The sequence below is a fragment of the Phalangium opilio genome, unplaced genomic scaffold (assembly GCF_054372755.1).
Source record: "Phalangium opilio isolate 3A_F unplaced genomic scaffold, DU_Popi_V2 ptg000362l_1, whole genome shotgun sequence".
Lineage (NCBI taxonomy): Eukaryota > Metazoa > Arthropoda > Arachnida > Opiliones > Phalangiidae > Phalangium > Phalangium opilio.
The window spans coordinates 460,361-484,965 of NW_028324231.1; the positions used below are offsets into that span (position 1 = coordinate 460,361).

A 24,605-nucleotide genomic window follows, 5' to 3' on the forward strand; every position below is an offset into this window, starting at 1 on the left:
ATGTTGCAATAGGAAACCTATGGGTTTCTTATAGTTTCCCTATGAGTACACACATAGGTGTATTTTTCCTATAAATTCCCCATATGTCCTACATGTTTTTAATTGGTTCCCAATTGGTTTCCAATGAAATTTTCCATAAGGGCTAGGTGGAAAAAAAAAAAAAAAAAAAAGCTTCAAAAATTGGCGCGCTGTCAGTTCATTACGGTTAAACATTGTAAATTAAATGCACTCTAACGGTATTTCGAATGAAATAATTACCAAGTTAGATCAAAGTAACCTACACTGTTATGTTTTTGTGGCGTAATTGTGTCGAATCTACATTTTACATCAAATGAGTCATGATACGGTGTTTGAAACCCAATATCACTAGGCGAAACATGCTAAATCAGCTAAAATTGGCATCACGTTTATGACTAAATCTGGATACTGGGCTAATAATACCCGTATCTTTTCCGCATCTTAATCTACGCTTACGGGACCAAAAGTATTAAACAGGTAATGAATCAACGCATCTTCTAAGGTCTTTTTGTTGTCCTTTAGTGAGTAAAACATTAGTTATGGATGTAAAAAGATAGATTAAATTTTCGTGTATCGGGGTGTTCCATTTTAGGCAAATGAGGACATATTTTCTATTCGAGTTTTCTCAATAATTTTTGAGCCTAACCTGGCGTTTAAAGTGTTTAATTTGAAGAGAAAGATCCGAAGTTTTCAATGGAATAATTTTCGTAAGCCTATGTTTCTCCCATTGGCCGTGAAAGCTTATTTCCCGAGACCCATGGGAGAACTTTCCCTTCATTTTGGAAAAAATAAATTATGCAAAATATGAGGTTGTCTAATTATGCTTGTATCTTATCTGGATTTTATGATAGAGTCTTGAGGCCGTGTTTTATGGATAGAGGGATGTTCATTCTTCCAAATGAGCCCTTAAAATATTAATTTGAAGCTCTCAAACTTAAGTTATGACGATTTTAAAAAAAGTGTTCCAAATTAGAGCTGTTCCAAATTAGGGCAGCTGGCCCTATAAGGAATAAAATTTTTTGGCTTAGCTCCCTTGTGTTGCCGTGGGCCCGAGCCCCCCCCTGGGAAAAATAATGATCGGCGCCCCTGTAAGGTTGCCTAAGGTCGGAAATCACTAAAATCCCAGTCGGGTGAAACGGCGGTAGAGGAAACTTCATCCTAAACGTTACTTTTCACCAAGGGGACCAATGGGGAGTAAAATACATTTAATTATAATTAAAAAATGATTAAAATGTTACGAATTTAAGCTTTTCTATCATTCAAATCAGCAAATTCTTCAAAAATTAACGATTTACTTTGACGGCGTTAGGACCACTTAACTCCGCCCACAATTCTGTACTTTAGTCAGCTTAGGCCCCTTTATGTTTCTTAATTATCCCGGCCTGATTCATTTAATTATTTCAATTAAAACAGATGTTATGAATTAAAAAACACCCCCTTTCACCCCCTGTAACTTTACACTTCATTTCTTTAAGTAATCCTTATTAATACGAGCCCAAACTACTCTTAAGCACCCGCTGAATAGGATATATTTTGTCAACCAATAATCAAACCGGATATTTCTGGCGGGTGATTCGAAAAATTCTGTACTTTTGGCAGTCGAGAAAATTCGAGTTTATTCCCGAAAACCAAGCAAATTAATCACAACAATCGATTTAGAACGAGTAATTATCAAGGAAATAGGCTTATTCAACATCTATTATAATTATTTAACGCCAATTTAAAATTTTCGTATCCTTAGGCACCCTAAAAAGGCCATTATTACAATTTAAACGCTTAAATTTTAATTAACAAGGTCTCCTAACACAATATAGCTTACGAATATAATTGCAATTAAACTAATTAATGTGGTAAACCTTCATTTCTACCCTTTGGAAACCTCAAAACAACGAAATCCAAATATGATACATATTCATCTTTAAGTGATACGATAAAGGCTCGACAGATGCCGGGAGTGCATGCTGGAAATACATCTTCAATTTAACTCCACCCACAATTCTGTACTTTAGTCAGCTTAGGCCCCTTTATGTTTCATAATTATCTCGGGCTAATTCATTTAATTTCTTCAATATAAACAAGTGGTATAAATTAAAAAACACCCCCTTTCACCCCCCTGTAAATTTCCACTTTATTATCTCAAGTAATCCTTATTAATACGACCCCAAACTACTCTTAGGCACCCGCTGAGTAGGATATATTTTGTTAACCAATAATGAAACCGGATATTTCTGGCGGGTTATTCGAAAAATTCTGTACTTTAGTCAGTCGAGAAAATTCGAGTTTATTCCCGAAAGTCGAGCAAATTAAATAAAACAATCGATTTAGAACGACTAATTATCATGGAAAAAGGCTTATTCAACATCTTTTATAATTATTCCATGCAAATTTAAAATTTTCGCCCCCTTAGGCACCCTAAAAAAGACCATTTTTACAATTTAAACGCTTAAATTTTGATTATGAAAGTCTTCTAACACAATAATAATTACAAATATAATTGTAATTAAACTAATTAATGTGGTAAACCTTCGTTTGAACCCTTTGGAAACCTCAAAACAACGAAATCCAAATATGATATATATTCATCTTTAATTGATACCATAAAGGCTCGAAAGATGCCGGTAGTGCATGCGAGAAATATATCTTCAACTTAACTCCGCCCACAATTCTGTACTTTAGTCAGCTTAGGCCCCTTTACGTTTCTTAATTATCCCGGCCTAATTCGTTTCATTATTTGAATATAAAGAAGTAGTAATAATTAAACAAAACACCCCCTTTCACCCCCTGTAATTTACCACTTTATTCTCTCAAGTAATCCTAATTAAATCTATCCCAAACCACCCCTAGGCACCCGCTGAGTAGGATATATTTTGTCAACCAATAACGAAACCGGATATTTCTGGCGGGTGATTCGAAAAATTCTGTACTTTAGTCAGTCGAGAAAATTCGAGTTTATTCCCGAAAATCGAGCAAATTAAATAAAACAATCGATTTAGAACGACTAATTATCACGGAAAAAGGCTTATTCAACATCTTTTATAATTATTCCATGCCAATTTAAAATTTTCGCACCCTTAGGCACCCTCAATAAGGCCATTTCTACACTGTAAACGCTTAAATTTTAATTATAAAGGTCTCCTAACACAATTTAGATTACAATTAATGAGATAATCCTTCATTTCTACCCTTTGGTAACATCAAAACAACGAAATCCAAATATGATAAATATTCCTCTTTAATTGATACGGTAAAGGCTCGAAAGATGCCGGGAGTGCATGCTGGAAATACATCTTCAATTTAACTCCGCCCACAATTCTGTACTTTAGTCAGCTTAGGCCCCTTTAAGTTTCATAATTATCTCGGGCTAATTCATTTAATTTCTTCAATATAAACAAGTGGTATAAATTAAAAAACACCCCCTTTCACCCCCTGTAATTTACCACTTTATTATCTCAAGTAATCCTAATTAAATCCATCCCAAACTACCCTTAGGCACCCACTGAATAGGATATATTTTGTTAACCAATAATGAAACCGGATATTTCTGGTGGGTGATTCGAAAAATTCTGTACTTTAGTCAGTCGACAAAATTCGAGTTTATTCCCGAAAATCGAGCAAATTATTTAAAACAAACGATTTAGAAAAACTAATTAACATGGAAAAGGCATATTCAACATCTTTTATAAATATTTAACGCCAATTTAAAATTTTCGCTCCCTTAGGCACCCTGAAAAAGACCATTTTTACAATTTAAACGCTTAAATTTTAATTATGAAAGTCTTCTAACACAATAATAATTACAAATATAATTGTAATTAAACTAATTAATGTGGTAAACCTTCGTTTGAACCCTTTGGAAACCTCAAAACAACGAAATCCAAATATGATATATATTCATCTTTAATTGATACCATAAAGGCTCGAAAGATGCCGGTAGTGCATGCGAGAAATATATCTTCAACTTAACTCCGCCCACAATTCTGTACTTTAGTCAGCTTAGGCCCCTTTACGTTTCTTAATTATCCCGGCCTAATTCGTTTCATTATTTGAATATAAAGAAGTAGTAATAATTAAACAAAACACCCCCTTTCACCCCCTGTAATTTACCACTTTATTCTCTCAAGTAATCCTAATTAAATCTATCCCAAACCACCCCTAGGCACCCGCTGAGTAGGATATATTTTGTCAACCAATAACGAAACCGGATATTTCTGGCGGGTGATTCGAAAAATTCTGTACTTTAGTCAGTCGAGAAAATTCGAGTTTATTCCCGAAAATCGAGCAAATTAAATAAAACAATCGATTTAGAACGACTAATTATCACGGAAAAAGGCTTATTCAACATCTTTTATAATTATTCCATGCCAATTTAAAATTTTCGCACCCTTAGGCACCCTCAATAAGGCCATTTCTACACTGTAAACGCTTAAATTTTAATTATAAAGGTCTCCTAACACAATTTAGATTACAATTAATGAGATAATCCTTCATTTCTACCCTTTGGTAACATCAAAACAACGAAATCCAAATATGATAAATATTCCTCTTTAATTGATACGGTAAAGGCTCGACAGATGCCGGGAGTGCATGCTGGAAATACATCTTCAATTTAACTCCGCCCACAATTCTGTACTTTAGTCAGCTTAGGCCCCTTTAAGTTTCATAATTATCTCGGGCTAATTCATTTAATTTCTTCAATATAAACAAGTGGTATAAATTAAAAAACACCCCCTTTCACCCCCTGTAATTTACCACTTTATTATCTCAAGTAATCCTAATTAAATCCATCCCAAACTACCCTTAGGCACCCACTGAATAGGATATATTTTGTTAACCAATAATGAAACCGGATATTTCTGGTGGGTGATTCGAAAAATTCTGTACTTTAGTCAGTCGACAAAATTCGAGTTTATTCCCGAAAATCGAGCAAATTATTTAAAACAAACGATTTAGAAAAACTAATTAACATGGAAAAGGCATATTCAACATCTTTTATAAATATTTAACGCCAATTTAAAATTTTCGCTCCCTTAGGCACCCTGAAAAAGACCATTTTTACAATTTAAACGCTTAAATTTTAATTATGAAAGCCTTCTAACACAATAATAATTACAAATATAATTGTAATTAAACTAATTAATGAGATAAACCTTCATTTCTACCCTTTGTAATGGTAACCTCAAAACAACCAAAACCAAATATGGAAATATTCGACTTCTTAATTGGTTGAAAAAATACAATAAGCTATAGTCTTCGAATATCATATCTATCACGACACTAATCTTCATTAAAACTAGTTAATTATTTTCATCCCCTTAATTAATGGCGTTACGAAAAAGGCTCTACAGGTGTCGGGAGTGAACTTAACTCCACCCACAATTCTGTACTTTAGTCAGCTTAGGCCCCTTTATGTTTCTTAAATATCTCGGCCTAATTCATTTAATTATTCCAATATAAACAAGTGGTACAAATTAAAAGAACACCCCCCCTTTCATACCCTGTAACACCTTACTGCAGCACAGGGAATACAATGAGTAAAGGTCAGGAAAACAAAATATAAAAACAAGGGCTTTAAACTATAAAATCAAAAGTAGAAGTTGAGTTGGGGTGAAATCTGAATCATCCACTGTCGCTTTTAGCAAAGCAATAACCTTTCAAACGGGTATAAAAAACTAAAGGGGCATTGACAAAAACGAAAAAGGGACTGTGAGACGATATAACGGTTACATCCCTCTTCACTAAGATAAAAAATATATAGGTATAAATAATTTAGCTTAATATCTATATCAAAAGTTGCATTATTTTGATGGATACTTGAAACCGAAACCCAATTAAACTCTTAGGGAGCAATTAGCAACATACAATTTCTGAGAAAATATGAGAAAGACCATCCATAAGGTTGTGCAAGAGCTCTAGATTTTACTATTCTAGTGGACTTTAATGCACGAACTTATCTCTTTCCCAATAATGACTGACATGGCAAGTTAATATGTTTGGGCATCGGCGTGTGTCAAGCAGTGGTTTTACTTTATCCTAGCGAACTAGTCAATCTATGAACAGAAAAATAATTGATAAAGAATGAACTACAAAATTATTTAAAACAAAAACTGTAGCGTCAAAATAGACCATTCCTGTAAATACTTGTAGAGAAACAAACGTGCAGGGGCGGAGAGGTGTCTTTCGACTCGCTAAGAGGCAACGCCAGATGGAGCCACAGTTCACTAAACGCGGGAGGCTAGCCAACTCGCTCTGCCTCTAGCGGTGCTTCTCAAAACACCTCTAGCCCCTGTTAAGTTCTCTTCAGCCATGTCAATAATGGAATGGTCTATTAAAAATAAACTATATAGCTAGTTGGAAGTAGAAAAATATAAACCAAATAGTTGCATCTGTAAAATAAATAATAAAATCTCTACAATCAGAGTGGTTCTGCGTTACTTCTTGGGGCCTCCGGCTGGATGTTCTTTGGCCAGGGAATTCTCAGTACGGGACCTCCTTTTATTTATAAACCCTTTTACCAAACCTAACAATAGCACGACGCACATCTTAGTCCTACCTTAATTTCTATTTTTTAAAATATAACACTCCTATGTTAAAACCCTTTGCATGGTTGCCAATACAGTAGTAATACATAAAAGTAAAAGGGACAAAGGGTAAAGATAATTGGTCTATGGCGATGTTGACCGACGTCAATGATCTGGCAGAATGAGGCAGCAGTTTGCCACTGCCAGATTGACGTCGGTACGATGTTGGTGACAGTGAGTCGGACCTAAATAAAAGAAGACGACCCAAGGGCTAGTAATAGCAGCCACATCGTACCCTACTTAACAGGCGTACATAAAATTTATGTGAATAGCCCCTCGATGCTAAAATGATTACCCGTAATCCTTACTACAATAAATTTATTTATGTTATAATTGTAATAGTGCGACACAAAGAGAAATTTTGAGTGGGTAACCCCTCGATGCGCTACCCTTAATATTGCTAAAATTATTACCCGTAAGACCAGAAGTGAGATGAGTCTCATCTCACTTCTGGTAAGACCATTCTAAAAACAACAATGCTGAAATGATTACACACAAGTAACCCTTAATAGAAGAACGGAACGTTTTAGTGATTACCCCCTCGATGATCGAGTTACCTTTAACAGTGTAAAATGATTACGTACTTAACGCCCGATAAATACACGTAAAGACCATTCTAAAAATAACATCAGTATAGATTAATTACTTTGCAACGTCATAACCTTAGTGATATCCCCCTCCCCTTCCCTTCCGGGGGCAAATAGTATTCTCTAGTACAAAGTTGCCCCTAACGTAGGGGATAAACAGTTCACTCCCCCTCTCAACCGAAATTACTCTATATGTATACTTGCTTTTGCTTTGAAAATTTTCCTCGATTTCTTTGAATGGGGAGCAGGGTGGAAAGTGTGGAATCCTTATTGTCGACGGGTGACAGAGAATTTAAAGGGAGTAGGAAACCTCCAATTTAAATTAAGGCAATTTAAATCCCAATAGATGTTGCAATAGGGAACCTATGGGTTTCCTATAGGTTTTCTATTGCAGTCTCTCCCAATTAAATCCCAATAGATGTTGCAATAGGAAACCTATGGATTTCCTATAGGTTTTCTATTGCAGTCTCTCCCAATTAAATCCCAATAGATGTTGCATTAGGGAACCAATAGGTTTCCTATTGGTTTTCTATTGCAGTCTCTTCCAATTAAATCCCAATAGATGTTGCAATAGGAAACCTATTGGTTTCTTATAGGTTTTCTATTGCAGTCCCTTCCAATTAAATCCCAATAGATGTTGCAATAGGAAACCTATGGGTTTCTTATAGTTTCCCTATGAGTACACACATAGGTGTATTTTTCCTATAAATTCCCCATATGTCCTACATGTTTTTAATTGGTTCCCAATTGGTTTCCAATGAAATTTTCCATAAGGGCTAGGTGGAAAAAAAAAAAAAAAAAAAAGCTTCAAAAATTGGCGCGCTGTCAGTTCATTACGGTTAAACATTGTAAATTAAATGCACTCTAACGGTATTTCGAATGAAATAATTACCAAGTTAGATCAAAGTAACCTACACTGTTATGTTTTTGTGGCGTAATTGTGTCGAATCTACATTTTACATCAAATGAGTCATGATACGGTGTTTGAAACCCAATATCACTAGGCGAAACATGCTAAATCAGCTAAAATTGGCATCACGTTTATGACTAAATCTGGACACTGGGCTAATAATACCCGTATCTTTTCCGCATCTTAATCTACGCTTACGGGACCAAAAGTATTAAACAGGTAATGAATCAACGCATCTTCTAAGGTCTTTTTGTTGTCCTTTAGTGAGTAAAACATTAGTTATGGATGTAAAAAGATAGATTAAATTTTCGTGTATCGGGGTGTTCCATTTTAGGCAAATGAGGACATATTTTCTATTCGAGTTTTCTCAATAATTTTTGAGCCTAACCTGGCGTTTAAAGTGTTTAATTTGAAGAGAAAGATCCGAAGTTTTCAATGGAATAATTTTCGTAAGCCTATGTTTCTCCCATTGGCCGTGAAAGCTTATTTCCCGAGACCCATGGGAGAACTTTCCCTTCATTTTGGAAAAAATAAATTATGCAAAATATGAGGTTGTCTAATTATGCTTGTATCTTATCTGGATTTTATGATAGAGTCTTGAGGCCGTGTTTTATGGATAGAGGGATGTTCATTCTTCCAAATGAGCCCTTAAAATATTAATTTGAAGCTCTCAAACTTAAGTTATGACGATTTTAAAAAAAGTGTTCCAAATTAGAGCTGTTCCAAATTAGGGCAGCTGGCCCTATAAGGAATAAAATTTTTTGGCTTAGCTCCCTTGTGTTGCCGTGGGCCCGAGCCCCCCCCTGGGAAAAATAATGATCGGCGCCCCTGTAAGGTTGCCTAAGGTCGGAAATCACTAAAATCCCAGTCGGGTGAAACGGCGGTAGAGGAAACTTCATCCTAAACGTTACTTTTCACCAAGGGGACCAATGGGGAGTAAAATACATTTAATTATAATTAAAAAATGATTAAAATGTTACGAATTTAAGCTTTTCTATCATTCAAATCAGCAAATTCTTCAAAAATTAACGATTTACTTTGACGGCGTTAGGACCACTTAACTCCGCCCACAATTCTGTACTTTAGTCAGCTTAGGCCCCTTTATGTTTCTTAATTATCCCGGCCTGATTCATTTAATTATTTCAATTAAAACAGATGTTATGAATTAAAAAACACCCCCTTTCACCCCCTGTAACTTTACACTTCATTTCTTTAAGTAATCCTTATTAATACGAGCCCAAACTACTCTTAAGCACCCGCTGAATAGGATATATTTTGTCAACCAATAATCAAACCGGATATTTCTGGCGGGTGATTCGAAAAATTCTGTACTTTTGGCAGTCGAGAAAATTCGAGTTTATTCCCGAAAACCAAGCAAATTAATCACAACAATCGATTTAGAACGAGTAATTATCAAGGAAATAGGCTTATTCAACATCTATTATAATTATTTAACGCCAATTTAAAATTTTCGTATCCTTAGGCACCCTAAAAAGGCCATTATTACAATTTAAACGCTTAAATTTTAATTAACAAGGTCTCCTAACACAATATAGCTTACGAATATAATTGCAATTAAACTAATTAATGTGGTAAACCTTCATTTCTACCCTTTGGAAACCTCAAAACAACGAAATCCAAATATGATACATATTCATCTTTAAGTGATACGATAAAGGCTCGACAGATGCCGGGAGTGCATGCTGGAAATACATCTTCAATTTAACTCCACCCACAATTCTGTACTTTAGTCAGCTTAGGCCCCTTTATGTTTCATAATTATCTCGGGCTAATTCATTTAATTTCTTCAATATAAACAAGTGGTATAAATTAAAAAACACCCCCTTTCACCCCCCTGTAAATTTCCACTTTATTATCTCAAGTAATCCTTATTAATACGACCCCAAACTACTCTTAGGCACCCGCTGAGTAGGATATATTTTGTTAACCAATAATGAAACCGGATATTTCTGGCGGGTTATTCGAAAAATTCTGTACTTTAGTCAGTCGAGAAAATTCGAGTTTATTCCCGAAAGTCGAGCAAATTAAATAAAACAATCGATTTAGAACGACTAATTATCATGGAAAAAGGCTTATTCAACATCTTTTATAATTATTCCATGCAAATTTAAAATTTTCGCCCCCTTAGGCACCCTAAAAAAGACCATTTTTACAATTTAAACGCTTAAATTTTGATTATGAAAGTCTTCTAACACAATAATAATTACAAATATAATTGTAATTAAACTAATTAATGTGGTAAACCTTCGTTTGAACCCTTTGGAAACCTCAAAACAACGAAATCCAAATATGATATATATTCATCTTTAATTGATACCATAAAGGCTCGAAAGATGCCGGTAGTGCATGCGAGAAATATATCTTCAACTTAACTCCGCCCACAATTCTGTACTTTAGTCAGCTTAGGCCCCTTTACGTTTCTTAATTATCCCGGCCTAATTCGTTTCATTATTTGAATATAAAGAAGTAGTAATAATTAAACAAAACACCCCCTTTCACCCCCTGTAATTTACCACTTTATTCTCTCAAGTAATCCTAATTAAATCTATCCCAAACCACCCCTAGGCACCCGCTGAGTAGGATATATTTTGTCAACCAATAACGAAACCGGATATTTCTGGCGGGTGATTCGAAAAATTCTGTACTTTAGTCAGTCGAGAAAATTCGAGTTTATTCCCGAAAATCGAGCAAATTAAATAAAACAATCGATTTAGAACGACTAATTATCACGGAAAAAGGCTTATTCAACATCTTTTATAATTATTCCATGCCAATTTAAAATTTTCGCACCCTTAGGCACCCTCAATAAGGCCATTTCTACACTGTAAACGCTTAAATTTTAATTATAAAGGTCTCCTAACACAATTTAGATTACAATTAATGAGATAATCCTTCATTTCTACCCTTTGGTAACATCAAAACAACGAAATCCAAATATGATAAATATTCCTCTTTAATTGATACGGTAAAGGCTCGAAAGATGCCGGGAGTGCATGCTGGAAATACATCTTCAATTTAACTCCGCCCACAATTCTGTACTTTAGTCAGCTTAGGCCCCTTTAAGTTTCATAATTATCTCGGGCTAATTCATTTAATTTCTTCAATATAAACAAGTGGTATAAATTAAAAAACACCCCCTTTCACCCCCTGTAATTTACCACTTTATTATCTCAAGTAATCCTAATTAAATCCATCCCAAACTACCCTTAGGCACCCACTGAATAGGATATATTTTGTTAACCAATAATGAAACCGGATATTTCTGGTGGGTGATTCGAAAAATTCTGTACTTTAGTCAGTCGACAAAATTCGAGTTTATTCCCGAAAATCGAGCAAATTATTTAAAACAAACGATTTAGAAAAACTAATTAACATGGAAAAGGCATATTCAACATCTTTTATAAATATTTAACGCCAATTTAAAATTTTCGCTCCCTTAGGCACCCTGAAAAAGACCATTTTTACAATTTAAACGCTTAAATTTTAATTATGAAAGTCTTCTAACACAATAATAATTACAAATATAATTGTAATTAAACTAATTAATGTGGTAAACCTTCGTTTGAACCCTTTGGAAACCTCAAAACAACGAAATCCAAATATGATATATATTCATCTTTAATTGATACCATAAAGGCTCGAAAGATGCCGGTAGTGCATGCGAGAAATATATCTTCAACTTAACTCCGCCCACAATTCTGTACTTTAGTCAGCTTAGGCCCCTTTACGTTTCTTAATTATCCCGGCCTAATTCGTTTCATTATTTGAATATAAAGAAGTAGTAATAATTAAACAAAACACCCCCTTTCACCCCCTGTAATTTACCACTTTATTCTCTCAAGTAATCCTAATTAAATCTATCCCAAACCACCCCTAGGCACCCGCTGAGTAGGATATATTTTGTCAACCAATAACGAAACCGGATATTTCTGGCGGGTGATTCGAAAAATTCTGTACTTTAGTCAGTCGAGAAAATTCGAGTTTATTCCCGAAAATCGAGCAAATTAAATAAAACAATCGATTTAGAACGACTAATTATCACGGAAAAAGGCTTATTCAACATCTTTTATAATTATTCCATGCCAATTTAAAATTTTCGCACCCTTAGGCACCCTCAATAAGGCCATTTCTACACTGTAAACGCTTAAATTTTAATTATAAAGGTCTCCTAACACAATTTAGATTACAATTAATGAGATAATCCTTCATTTCTACCCTTTGGTAACATCAAAACAACGAAATCCAAATATGATAAATATTCCTCTTTAATTGATACGGTAAAGGCTCGACAGATGCCGGGAGTGCATGCTGGAAATACATCTTCAATTTAACTCCGCCCACAATTCTGTACTTTAGTCAGCTTAGGCCCCTTTAAGTTTCATAATTATCTCGGGCTAATTCATTTAATTTCTTCAATATAAACAAGTGGTATAAATTAAAAAACACCCCCTTTCACCCCCTGTAATTTACCACTTTATTATCTCAAGTAATCCTAATTAAATCCATCCCAAACTACCCTTAGGCACCCACTGAATAGGATATATTTTGTTAACCAATAATGAAACCGGATATTTCTGGTGGGTGATTCGAAAAATTCTGTACTTTAGTCAGTCGACAAAATTCGAGTTTATTCCCGAAAATCGAGCAAATTATTTAAAACAAACGATTTAGAAAAACTAATTAACATGGAAAAGGCATATTCAACATCTTTTATAAATATTTAACGCCAATTTAAAATTTTCGCTCCCTTAGGCACCCTGAAAAAGACCATTTTTACAATTTAAACGCTTAAATTTTAATTATGAAAGCCTTCTAACACAATAATAATTACAAATATAATTGTAATTAAACTAATTAATGAGATAAACCTTCATTTCTACCCTTTGTAATGGTAACCTCAAAACAACCAAAACCAAATATGGAAATATTCGACTTCTTAATTGGTTGAAAAAATACAATAAGCTATAGTCTTCGAATATCATATCTATCACGACACTAATCTTCATTAAAACTAGTTAATTATTTTCATCCCCTTAATTAATGGCGTTACGAAAAAGGCTCTACAGGTGTCGGGAGTGAACTTAACTCCACCCACAATTCTGTACTTTAGTCAGCTTAGGCCCCTTTATGTTTCTTAAATATCTCGGCCTAATTCATTTAATTATTCCAATATAAACAAGTGGTACAAATTAAAAGAACACCCCCCCTTTCATACCCTGTAACACCTTACTGCAGCACAGGGAATACAATGAGTAAAGGTCAGGAAAACAAAATATAAAAACAAGGGCTTTAAACTATAAAATCAAAAGTAGAAGTTGAGTTGGGGTGAAATCTGAATCATCCACTGTCGCTTTTAGCAAAGCAATAACCTTTCAAACGGGTATAAAAAACTAAAGGGGCATTGACAAAAACGAAAAAGGGACTGTGAGACGATATAACGGTTACATCCCTCTTCACTAAGATAAAAAATATATAGGTATAAATAATTTAGCTTAATATCTATATCAAAAGTTGCATTATTTTGATGGATACTTGAAACCGAAACCCAATTAAACTCTTAGGGAGCAATTAGCAACATACAATTTCTGAGAAAATATGAGAAAGACCATCCATAAGGTTGTGCAAGAGCTCTAGATTTTACTATTCTAGTGGACTTTAATGCACGAACTTATCTCTTTCCCAATAATGACTGACATGGCAAGTTAATATGTTTGGGCATCGGCGTGTGTCAAGCAGTGGTTTTACTTTATCCTAGCGAACTAGTCAATCTATGAACAGAAAAATAATTGATAAAGAATGAACTACAAAATTATTTAAAACAAAAACTGTAGCGTCAAAATAGACCATTCCTGTAAATACTTGTAGAGAAACAAACGTGCAGGGGCGGAGAGGTGTCTTTCGACTCGCTAAGAGGCAACGCCAGATGGAGCCACAGTTCACTAAACGCGGGAGGCTAGCCAACTCGCTCTGCCTCTAGCGGTGCTTCTCAAAACACCTCTAGCCCCTGTTAAGTTCTCTTCAGCCATGTCAATAATGGAATGGTCTATTAAAAATAAACTATATAGCTAGTTGGAAGTAGAAAAATATAAACCAAATAGTTGCATCTGTAAAATAAATAATAAAATCTCTACAATCAGAGTGGTTCTGCGTTACTTCTTGGGGCCTCCGGCTGGATGTTCTTTGGCCAGGGAATTCTCAGTACGGGACCTCCTTTTATTTATAAACCCTTTTACCAAACCTAACAATAGCACGACGCACATCTTAGTCCTACCTTAATTTCTATTTTTTAAAATATAACACTCCTATGTTAAAACCCTTTGCATGGTTGCCAATACAGTAGTAATACATAAAAGTAAAAGGGACAAAGGGTAAAGATAATTGGTCTATGGCGATGTTGACCGACGTCAATGATCTGGCAGAATGAGGCAGCAGTTTGCCACTGCCAGATTGACGTCGGTACGATGTTGGTGACAGTGAGTCGGACCTAAATAAAAGAAGACGACCCAAGGGCTAGTAATAGCAGCCACATCGTACCCTACTTAACAGGCGTACATAAAATTTATGTGAATAGCCCCTCGATGCTAAAATGATTACCCGTAATCCTTACTACAATAAATTTATTTATGTTATAATTGTAATAGTGCGACACAAAGAGAAATTTTGAGTGGGTAACCCCTCGATGCGCTACCCTTAATATTGCTAAAATTATTACCCGTAAGACCAGAAGTGAGATGAGTCTCATCTCACTTCTGGTAAGACCATTCTAAAAACAACAATGCTGAAATGATTACACACAAGTAACCCTTAATAGAAGAACGGAACGTTTTAGTGATTACCCCCTCGATGATCGAGTTACCTTTAACAGTGTAAAATGATTACGTACTTAACGCCCGATAAATACACGTAAAGACCATTCTAAAAATAACATCAGTATAGATTAATTACTTTGCAACGTCATAACCTTAGTGATATCCCCCTCCCCTTCCCTTCCGGGGGCAAATAGTATTCTCTAGTACAAAGTTGCCCCTAACGTAGGGGATAAACAGTTCACTCCCCCTCTCAACCGAAATTACTCTATATGTATACTTGCTTTTGCTTTGAAAATTTTCCTCGATTTCTTTGAATGGGGAGCAGGGTGGAAAGTGTGGAATCCTTATTGTCGACGGGTGACAGAGAATTTAAAGGGAGTAGGAAACCTCCAATTTAAATTAAGGCAATAAAATAATGCTCTCTCTCTCTCGCTTTAAATATATCGAGCAAACGTAAAACTCAATTCACAATGATTAACCACAATTAAATGCTATGCTTATACTTACTATTATAATCCCCTTCCTCTTAAAATACACGAAAGTAAAATTTAACCTCACCACAATTCTCTCACATTCACTCTCCCTTCAATGACGAAGGAAAAATTTTATACTGCCAAATGCGGTACTCTTTCACGACAACGACGCCCCGCCCACCCCCACCGACAACAACAACAGGGCAGGTCAAACTGAAAAGAAGTAAGAAGAAAGGTGCGCGACTTTATGGCGCGAGAACACAAGACATTGGCAGTGGTCGAAGGGTTTAAGGAGATGATCGGTGGGACTGATAAGGAAATTTGTAGAGGAATAAACTCGAATATGCTCGACTGCCAAAAGTACAGAATTTTTCGAATCACCCGCCAGAAATATCCGGTTTCATTATTGGTTGACAAAATATATCCTACTCAGCGGGTGCCTAAGAGTAGTTTGGGGTCGTATTAATAAGGATTACTTGAGATAATAAAGTGGTAAATTACAGGGGGTGAAAGGGGGTATTTTTTAATTTATACCACTTGTTTATATTGAAGAAATTAAATGAATTAGCCCGAAATAATTAAGAAACATAAAGAGGCCTAAGCTGACTAAAGTACAGAATTCTGGGCGGAGTTAAGTTCACGTCCGACACCTAAAAAGCCTTTTTCGTAACGCAATTAAGAAGATGAAAATAATTAACTAGTTTTAATGAAGATTAGTGTCGTGATAGATATGATATTTGAAGACTAGCTTATTGTATTTTTTAAACCGATTAAAAAGTCGAGTATTTTTCATATATGGTTTTGGTTGTTTTGAGGTTACCAAAGGGTAAAAATAAAGGGTTATCTAATTAATTAGTTTAATTGCAATTATATTCGTAATCTATATTGTGTTAGGAGACCTTGATAATTAAAATGAAAGCATTTAAAGTGTAAAAATGTCCTTTTTTAGGGTGCCTAAGGGTGCGAAAATTTTAAATTGGCATGGAATAATTATAATAGATGTGGAATAAGCCTTTTTCCGTGATAATTAGTCGTTCTAAATCGATTGTTTTATTTAATTTGCTCGATTTTCGGGAATAAACTCGAATTTTCTCGACTGACTAAAGTACAGAATTTTTCGAATCACCCGCCAGAAATATCCGGTTTCGTTATTGGTTGACAAAATATATCCTACTCAGCGGGTGCCTAAGGGTGGTTTGGGATAGATTTAACTAGGATTAGGTGGTTTTAATAAGGATTACTTAAGGAAATTAAGTGTAAAGTTACAGGGGGTGAAAAGGGGGGTGTTTTTTAATTCATAACATTTGTTTTAATTGAAATAATTAAATGAATTAGGCCGGGATAATTAAGAAACGTAAAGGGGCCTATGCTGACTAAAGTACAGAATTGTGGGCGGAGTTAAGTGGTCCTAACGCCGTCAAAGTAAATCGTTAATTTTTGAAGAATTAGATGATTTGAATGATAGAAAAGCTTAAATTCGTAAAATGTTAAACATTTTTAATTATAATTAAATGTATTTTACTCCCCATTAGTCTCCTTGGTGAAAAATAACGTTTAGGAGGAAGTTTCCTCTACCGCCGTTTCACCCGACTGGGATTTTAGTGATTTCCGACCTTAGGCAACCTTAGGCACATTCGAATTTTTCTGTACTTTAGTTTCCCCCGGCCTTCTGCCAAGCGTTAGCATTCCTATTACTTCCTATTAAAGTTTAAGGTCTAGGGTATTAAAATGACTAAACTTCATATTTGCAATACTTCGAATCTTATTTATTATATATAACAATTAAATTGGTAATTATTAATTAAACTGAACACTGCCATCTGAAATACTAGGCCATGCAATACGAAAAAAAAAGGGTGGTGGCAGTTAGGATTGTTAAACAAGTACTTACATTTGAACGGACAAAGTCCAAGGTCTCGGTAGCAGCATACATTTGATAAATTCTCCATTTCTTTTAAGTTTTCTGCAGGAAATGTATTTGAAAAAAGTAATAAATTGCCTTTATATAGAGAATGAAATTATATCCGGCTCGTGAAAAACCGGAAAATCGCAAGGAACAGGAGTGGTTAAACAAAAAAAAGAATCTTATTGGCTATTGTGTATGGACGCCAAATCTGAAGACGTTGAAACGTTAGGGCGTATCCATTCTTTCACATTTAACGAATTTGATTTGTAGGTTTCGAATTAACGATGATGTTAGGGCCGTTATACAAATAATCATAATATCTTGTACATCTTTCTTTAGTTTTTTTTAGCCCCATCCCATATTTGATTTTGGTATTTTTTGTTTCTTTCCAAATATTTAACAAGATTTATGGTCTTATACATTTAATTTGGAGCTTTCTTTCAAATTAAGAACCAATAAAATTACTTCAAACTATATCTATTTACACATTAAAATGCAATTAGGCAACATTTTTCTCTTGAATTAGGGCTTGTTTAAGTACATTAAATAAATTTCGAAAATGTTATGGCTCTAGAACAGTGTTTCATTAGACTTCTATTACCAATTTCAAGGAAATTCACCGTTGGGGGGCCGAGTTATTTCCCCCTTTGTTTAAATTTAATTAATTAATTAGCGCACGAATGAAACATTTTACAGTAACGGGGCATAGCTCATTCGATTTGTAAGCTTGAGTAGATTAATTGGTGAAAGTTTCAAGGAAATTCACCGTTAGGGGGCCGAGTTATTCCCCCTTTTTACTTAAAGTTAACTAATTAATTAGCGCACGAATGAAACATTTTACAGTAATGAGGCATGGCTCATTCGATTTGTAAGCTTAAGTAGATTAATTGGTGAAAGTTTCAAGGAAATTCACCGTTGGGGGGCCGAGTTATTTCCCCCTTTGTTTAAATTTAATTAATTAATTAGCGCACGAATGAAACATTTTACAGTAACGGGGCATAGCTCATTCGATTTGTAAGCTTGAGTAGATTAATTGGTGAAAGTTTCAAGGAAATTCACCGTTAGGGGGCCGAGTTATTCCCCCTTTTTACTTAAAGTTAACTAATTAATTAGCGCACGAATGAAACATTTTACAGTAATGAGGCATGGCTCATTCGATTTGTAAGCTTGAGTAGATTAATTGGTGAAAGTTTCAAGGAAATTCACCGTTGGGGGGCCGAGTTATTTCCCCCTTTGTTTAAATTTAATTAATTAATTAGCGCACGAATGAAACATTTTACAGTAACGGGGCATAGCTCATTCGATTTGTAAGCTTGAGTAGATTAATTGGTGAAAGTTTCAAGGAAATTCACCGTTAGGGGGCCGAGTTATTCCCCCTTTTTACTTAAAGTTAACTAATTAATTAGCGCACGAATGAAACATTTTACAGTAATGAGGCATGGCTCATTCGATTTGTAAGCTTGAGTAGATTAATTGGTGAAAGTTTCAAGGAAATTCACCGTTAGGGGGCCGAGTTATTCCCCCTTTTTACTTAAAGTTAACTAATTAATTAGCGCACGAATGAAACATTTTACAGTAACGGGGCATAGCTCATTCGATTTGTAAGCTTGAGTAGATTAATTGGTGAAAGTTTCAAGGAAATTCACCGTTAGGGGGCCGAGTTATTCCCCCTTTTTACTTAAAGTTAACTAATTAATTAGCGCACGAATGAAACATTTTACAGTAATGAGGCATACCTCCTTCGATTTGTAAGCTTGAGTGGAATAAATGACGTAAGTTTCAAGGAAATTCAGCGTTGGGGGGCCGAGTTATTCCCCCTTTTTACTTAAAGTTAACTAATTAATTAGCGCACGAATGAAACATTTTACAGTAATGAGGCATGGCTCATTCGATTTGTAAGCTTGAGTAGATTAATTGGTGAAAGTTTCAAGGAAATTCACCGTTGGGGGGTCGAGTTATTTCTCCCCTTTGATTAAAATTAATTAATTAATTAGCGCACGAATGAAACATTTTACAGTAACAGGGCATAGCTCATTCGATTTGTAAGCTTGAGTAGATTAATTGGTGAAAGTTTCAAGGAAATTCACCGTTGGGGGGTCGAGTTATTTCTCCCCTTTGATTAAAATTAATTAATTAATTAGCGCACGAATGAAACATTTTACAGTAACAGGGCATAGCTCATTCGATTTGTAAGCTTGAGTAGATTAATTGGTGAAAGTTTCAAGGAAATTCACCGTTGGGGGGTCGAGTTATTTCTCCCCTTTGATTAAAATTAATTAATTAATTAGCGCACGAATGAAACATTTTACAGTAACAGGGCATAGCTCATTCGATTTGTAAGCTTGAGTAGATTAATTGGTGAAAGTTTCAAGGAAATTCACCGTTGGGGGGTCGAGTTATTTCTCCCCTTTGATTAAAATTAATTAATTAATTAGCGCACGAATGAAACATTTTACAGTAACAGGGCATGGCTCATTCGATTTGTAAGCTTGAGTAGATTAATTGGTGAAAGTTTCAAGGAAATTCACCGTTGGGGGGTCGAGTTATTCCCCCTTTTTACTTAAAGTTAACTAATTAATTAGCGCACGAATGAAACATTTTACAGTAATGAGGCATGGCTCATTCGATTTGTAAGCTTGAGTGGAATAAATGACGTAAGTTTCAAGGAAATTCACCGTTGGGGGGCCGAGTTATTCCCCCTTTTTACTTAAAGTTAACTAATTAATTAGCGCACGAATGAAACATTTTACAGTAATGAGGCATGGCTCATTCGATTTGTAAGCTTGAGTAGATTAATTGGTGAAAGTTTCAAGGAAATTCACCGTTGGGGGGCCGAGTTATTCCCCCTTTTCGTTTAAAATTAATTAATTAATTAGTGTACGAATGAAACATTTTACAGTAATGAGGCATGGCTCATTCGATTTGTAAGCTTGAGTAGATTAATTGGTGAAAGTTTCAAGGAAATTCACCGTTGGGGGGTCGAGTTATTTCTCCCCTTTGATTAAAATTAATTAATTAATTAGCGCACGAATGAAACATTTAACAGTAACAGGGCATAGCTCATTCGATTTGTAAGCTTGAGTAGATTAATTGGTGAAAGTTTCAAGGAAATTCACCGTTGGGGGGTCGAGTTATTTCTCCCCTTTGATTAAAATTAATTAATTAATTAGCGCACGAATGAAACATTTTACAGTAATGAGGCATGGCTCATTCGATTTGTAAGCTTGAGTAGATTAATTGGTGAAAGTTTCAAGGAAATTCACCGTTGGGGGGTCGAGTTATTTCTCCCCTTTGATTAAAATTAATTAATTAATTAGCGCACGAATGAAACATTTTACAGTAACAGGGCATAGCTCATTCGATTTGTAAGCTTGAGTAGATTAATTGGTGAAAGTTTCAAGGAAATTCACCGTTGGGGGGTCGAGTTATTTCTCCCCTTTGATTAAAATTAATTAATTAATTAGCGCACGAATGAAACATTTTACAGTAATGAGGCATGGCTCATTCGATTTGTAAGCTTGAGTAGATTAATTGGTGAAAGTTTCAAGGAAATTCACCGTTGGGGGGTCGAGTTATTTCTCCCCTTTGATTAAAATTAATTAATTAATTAGCGCACGAATGAAACATTTTACAGTATCAATTAAGAGTATGAAGAGCATAAGAGTAGAATTTACAATAGTTAGGTCTCGGGTGGGGGGGGGGGGGTTAGGGCGAATTGGTATTCTGCCAGAATCAGTTATTTCATAGGTCTGAAGCAATTTTTCCGTCGCGAGTCCGGGAGAATTTTTGACTCGGTTTTTTCATTCTGCTGGTATACCATTCTGCTAGATTGACGGCGGTGCATACACATTTTGATCGAAGTGTGAATGTTCGAAACACAATATTAAAATGTTCGGTAGAAGAATGAGATGATGGCACCAGAGATCAATGCTAGGTCCTCCTTTCCTTTGATTTTTTTCCAACGGAATCACAAAAATATAACTCATTTTTCTCTAAACGGATAGGGTGGTGGCTTGTAATTCCGAACGCTTCTAATTCCGAACAGTTTTTTTAAATTGATTTTTCTTTTACTTGCGAGGCTTTAGACCGTGAAAAATAGGCTTAAATTATGCCTTGATTCATTGTCTATCCGAAAAACATCATTTCAAATCCATATCTAAAAGTCAGGGAACGATGTGACACGAAATAAAAATGTACCTAATTTGCGAATTTAATTTAATGTCAATTAAAGGGAATGCCGACCCTGATGCCTCCGAAAATAAGGTTTCATTTTCTTCAGATAAATCAGAGGCAAATAAACTCAATTTCAGCCAAAACGTCAAGTTTTCCCCCACAAAATAAGCATTCGTAACGAAATTTTGGCTCAAAATTAAATTAATAAAAGAATATTTATAAAAACCTTTGCGAGCAGCTAATTCCGACCACTCGAAACAACACTCCATTAATCATAAATTATCGACAGTAAAATTAAATTTAACGCTATTAAACGACATGGTTTAACAGATTAGTTATCCTCGATAATACGGCGATACGTTTTCCCGGGCTTTTCAAGCAGACAACTTTAGTTTAACCCGGCTAGCGTAAAGTCCCTGTTTCCTTCCCTCCCCGCCGCGGCGCCGTCACTCGTACTCGTACACTATTCCGCGATAAAAAAAAATAACGGTTCAATCTCGCGCCAAGTTTGAAAATTTGCGTTCGCGCGTTTCAAACTTTTGCATAAACGGGTCGCTAAAGGTTTATACCTACTTGAATATGGAATATGACGATCAAGGTAATGTAAATCGCTGTTGCATTTATTAATAATCTTTTTTATCCTATTAACCTACGAGAGATTTAAAACTTGAAAGCGAAATTTATTATAGAATTAACGTCCCAAAACTTAAGCCTTGGTTAGGGAATTTTATCCCGATTCACCTAATGAAAAAAATATTTCAGTTTTAGATAATCCCAATTTAGCATACAAATGAGATAGGCGCTGAAGTTTATTTCACCATAGTTATACCACATTACAGGTGGTGGTGTTAAAAAACCACGTAAAATATCCGGCTTAATTATGAATGGGGAAAAATCTATTTTGTGCCATAAAAATAATTAAAATACAACCAGAAACAAGGGAAAAATATATGACGCGACAACTAAAGATTATTTATTATAAATGATAAAACTAATAGTTATGTTACCGGTTACTGTCCAGTTACAGCTTACAATATTTTTCCAGTATTACTCGAACTTAAAGCATAGCGTTGGTTCCAGTGGACAACTTGACTTTCCTTACGAACTCCAGTTTTGGCTTGGGAAAGCTAGAGGCATTTGTGGGCGGAATTTGTACGTGCATGTATAAATCCCGCCCACTAGCCTTTGCCAAGCCAAACCCGGAGTTTAGAAGGAAAGTCCCCTTGTAAGGGATCCACTGGAGCCGCGCTAGTGTTAGGTTCGTGCACTCAGGAAATAAATTGATTTCATGAAACATTTTATCAGTTAAACTAGCAGACTATTTTACATTGGAATCGGGGCTAGGGGTCGGGAAGTGCCCCAAAACTAAAATAAGAGCTACACAGAAGTACTTTGCCTTCAAAAAACCCTAAAATAACTCGTGTTTTTAAAAAATCCGGTTTAATCCAATAAAAACCACTGGTCTGGATTTTATTCAAATTATCCGGATTTTTGCCAACCCTGTAAGCAGGTTCGGTAATTAGAAGCGGGGGTTCGGAAATTAGAAGCGGGGGGTCGGAAATTAGAAGCGGGGGTTCGGAAATTAGAAGCGGGGGGTCGGCAATTAGAAGCGGGGGGTCAGAAATTGGAAGCGGGGGGTCGGAATTGAAACCCCCTACGTCGGAATTACAAGACATCAGTTCGGAATTGGACGCCACTACTAGAAATGGGGAAATAGATATTTCTCCACAAGTTACCGGTAATTTTGGCTCAAAATAGGCTCAAAAGTAGCGCAAATGTTCAAGCTATTTGGTACAATATCAAATATTTCTCATAACATTATACGTGTGTCATGTTTCAATCGATTTTAAAAAAGTGTTCGGAATTACAAGCTACCACCCTATCCCCCAATATAATTTCTAATCGTTTATTTGCCAATTGTCGAGATCTATATAGTAACTTCCTGCTCTATTAGCTGTTATCGAACTTTAACACTCAGAAAAAACCTATTTTTTTTCTCTAAACGGATATCCCCGTGGCCGCCACTTTTTTACAGAATTACAGAAAGTGCCTACAAGTGCCCTCAGTAGGAAAACTACTATAGCAGTAGTTTTATAGAAAAAGACTTATATTTAAGTTAATTACCGGTGAAAATGGTTCAAAATTGCATATATATAATAAGTAAGCTATGATCTATATTATAAAACATTTTAAAACTTAATTCCGAACTAATTTACTAAAATTTAAGGGTGACTACAACTTACTATTTTACAGAAAATGCTTATATTTAAGTTAATTACGGGTCAAATTAATTCAAATTTACTATACATAATCAGAAACGTGTTCGATTTAATATACACTACTTAAATAGTTAATAACTAGCTATTATCTCACTTAAATTCAGGGTGTCTACAACACACTATTTTACAGATTCATGGGTGCCTCCAAATGTACTATTTTACAGAAAATGCGATTATTTAAGTTAATTACGAGTAGTAATCATACTTAAACTGAGGAAGACAACAAAACTTTCGTAATCTTGTCTACTGGGGTAAGAATTTTACCAAAATGTGAATATTTAAGTTAATTAAGTATGAAATTAAATCTAACTTGGATTATAATGCTATTTGAGTGTGATGTTCAAATTAAACACTATAAAAAGTAAATTGTGCCAATTAAACTTACGGTAAGGGTGCCTTCAAAATATTGCTAAAGGAAAACCACGGCCACAGCGGTTTGAACTGTCCAAAATGGTTTTATTTAACATAACTATTAAAGTAATGAAATTTAATTTGTTAATGTGTCATATGAATGTGGTGCTCAATTTAAACGCAATTTAATGTTAATTGCGAGCAATTATTCTCAAATATAAGTTGCCTACAACTTACATAATACAATTTTACATAACCTGGGTGCCTACGAGTCACAATTTTACCAAAACGCTTTCATTTAGATTTACTTTGGATGGAATTCAATCTAAGTTGGTACATATACATTTGAGATTGCGATGATTAATTTAAACGCGATTTAAAGTTAATTCTGAGCAATTATTCTCAAATATAAGGTGCCTACAAATTTTGAATTTTACATAATCTGGGTGTCTACAACTTTTGAATTTTACATAATCTGGGTGTCTACAACTTTTGAATTT

The 24,605-nt window shown here is 35.0% G+C and overlaps 1 protein-coding gene and 1 long non-coding RNA gene across 2 annotated transcripts in view; one reads left to right on the top strand and one right to left on the bottom strand.

Annotated features, from left to right (window-relative positions):
- The window catches only part of LOC149597314 (uncharacterized), a 79,544-nt gene extending 56,180 nt beyond the window's left edge, over positions 1 to 23,364 (bottom strand). Inside the window, exon 1 of the mRNA XM_089861029.1 lies at positions 17,288 to 23,364. Coding sequence (XP_089717155.1) covers positions 17,288 to 17,325 — 38 coding nt within the window. The 5' untranslated portion in view covers positions 17,326 to 23,364. The remainder of the gene's footprint in view (positions 1 to 17,287) is intronic.
- Positions 7,639 to 8,640, top strand: LOC149597320 (uncharacterized). Its single transcript, XR_016379252.1, has 2 exons — positions 7,639 to 8,312; positions 8,428 to 8,640. It is a non-coding gene; the product is annotated as an uncharacterized LOC149597320 (long non-coding RNA).
- Positions 23,365 to 24,605: the final 1,241 nt, after the last annotated feature.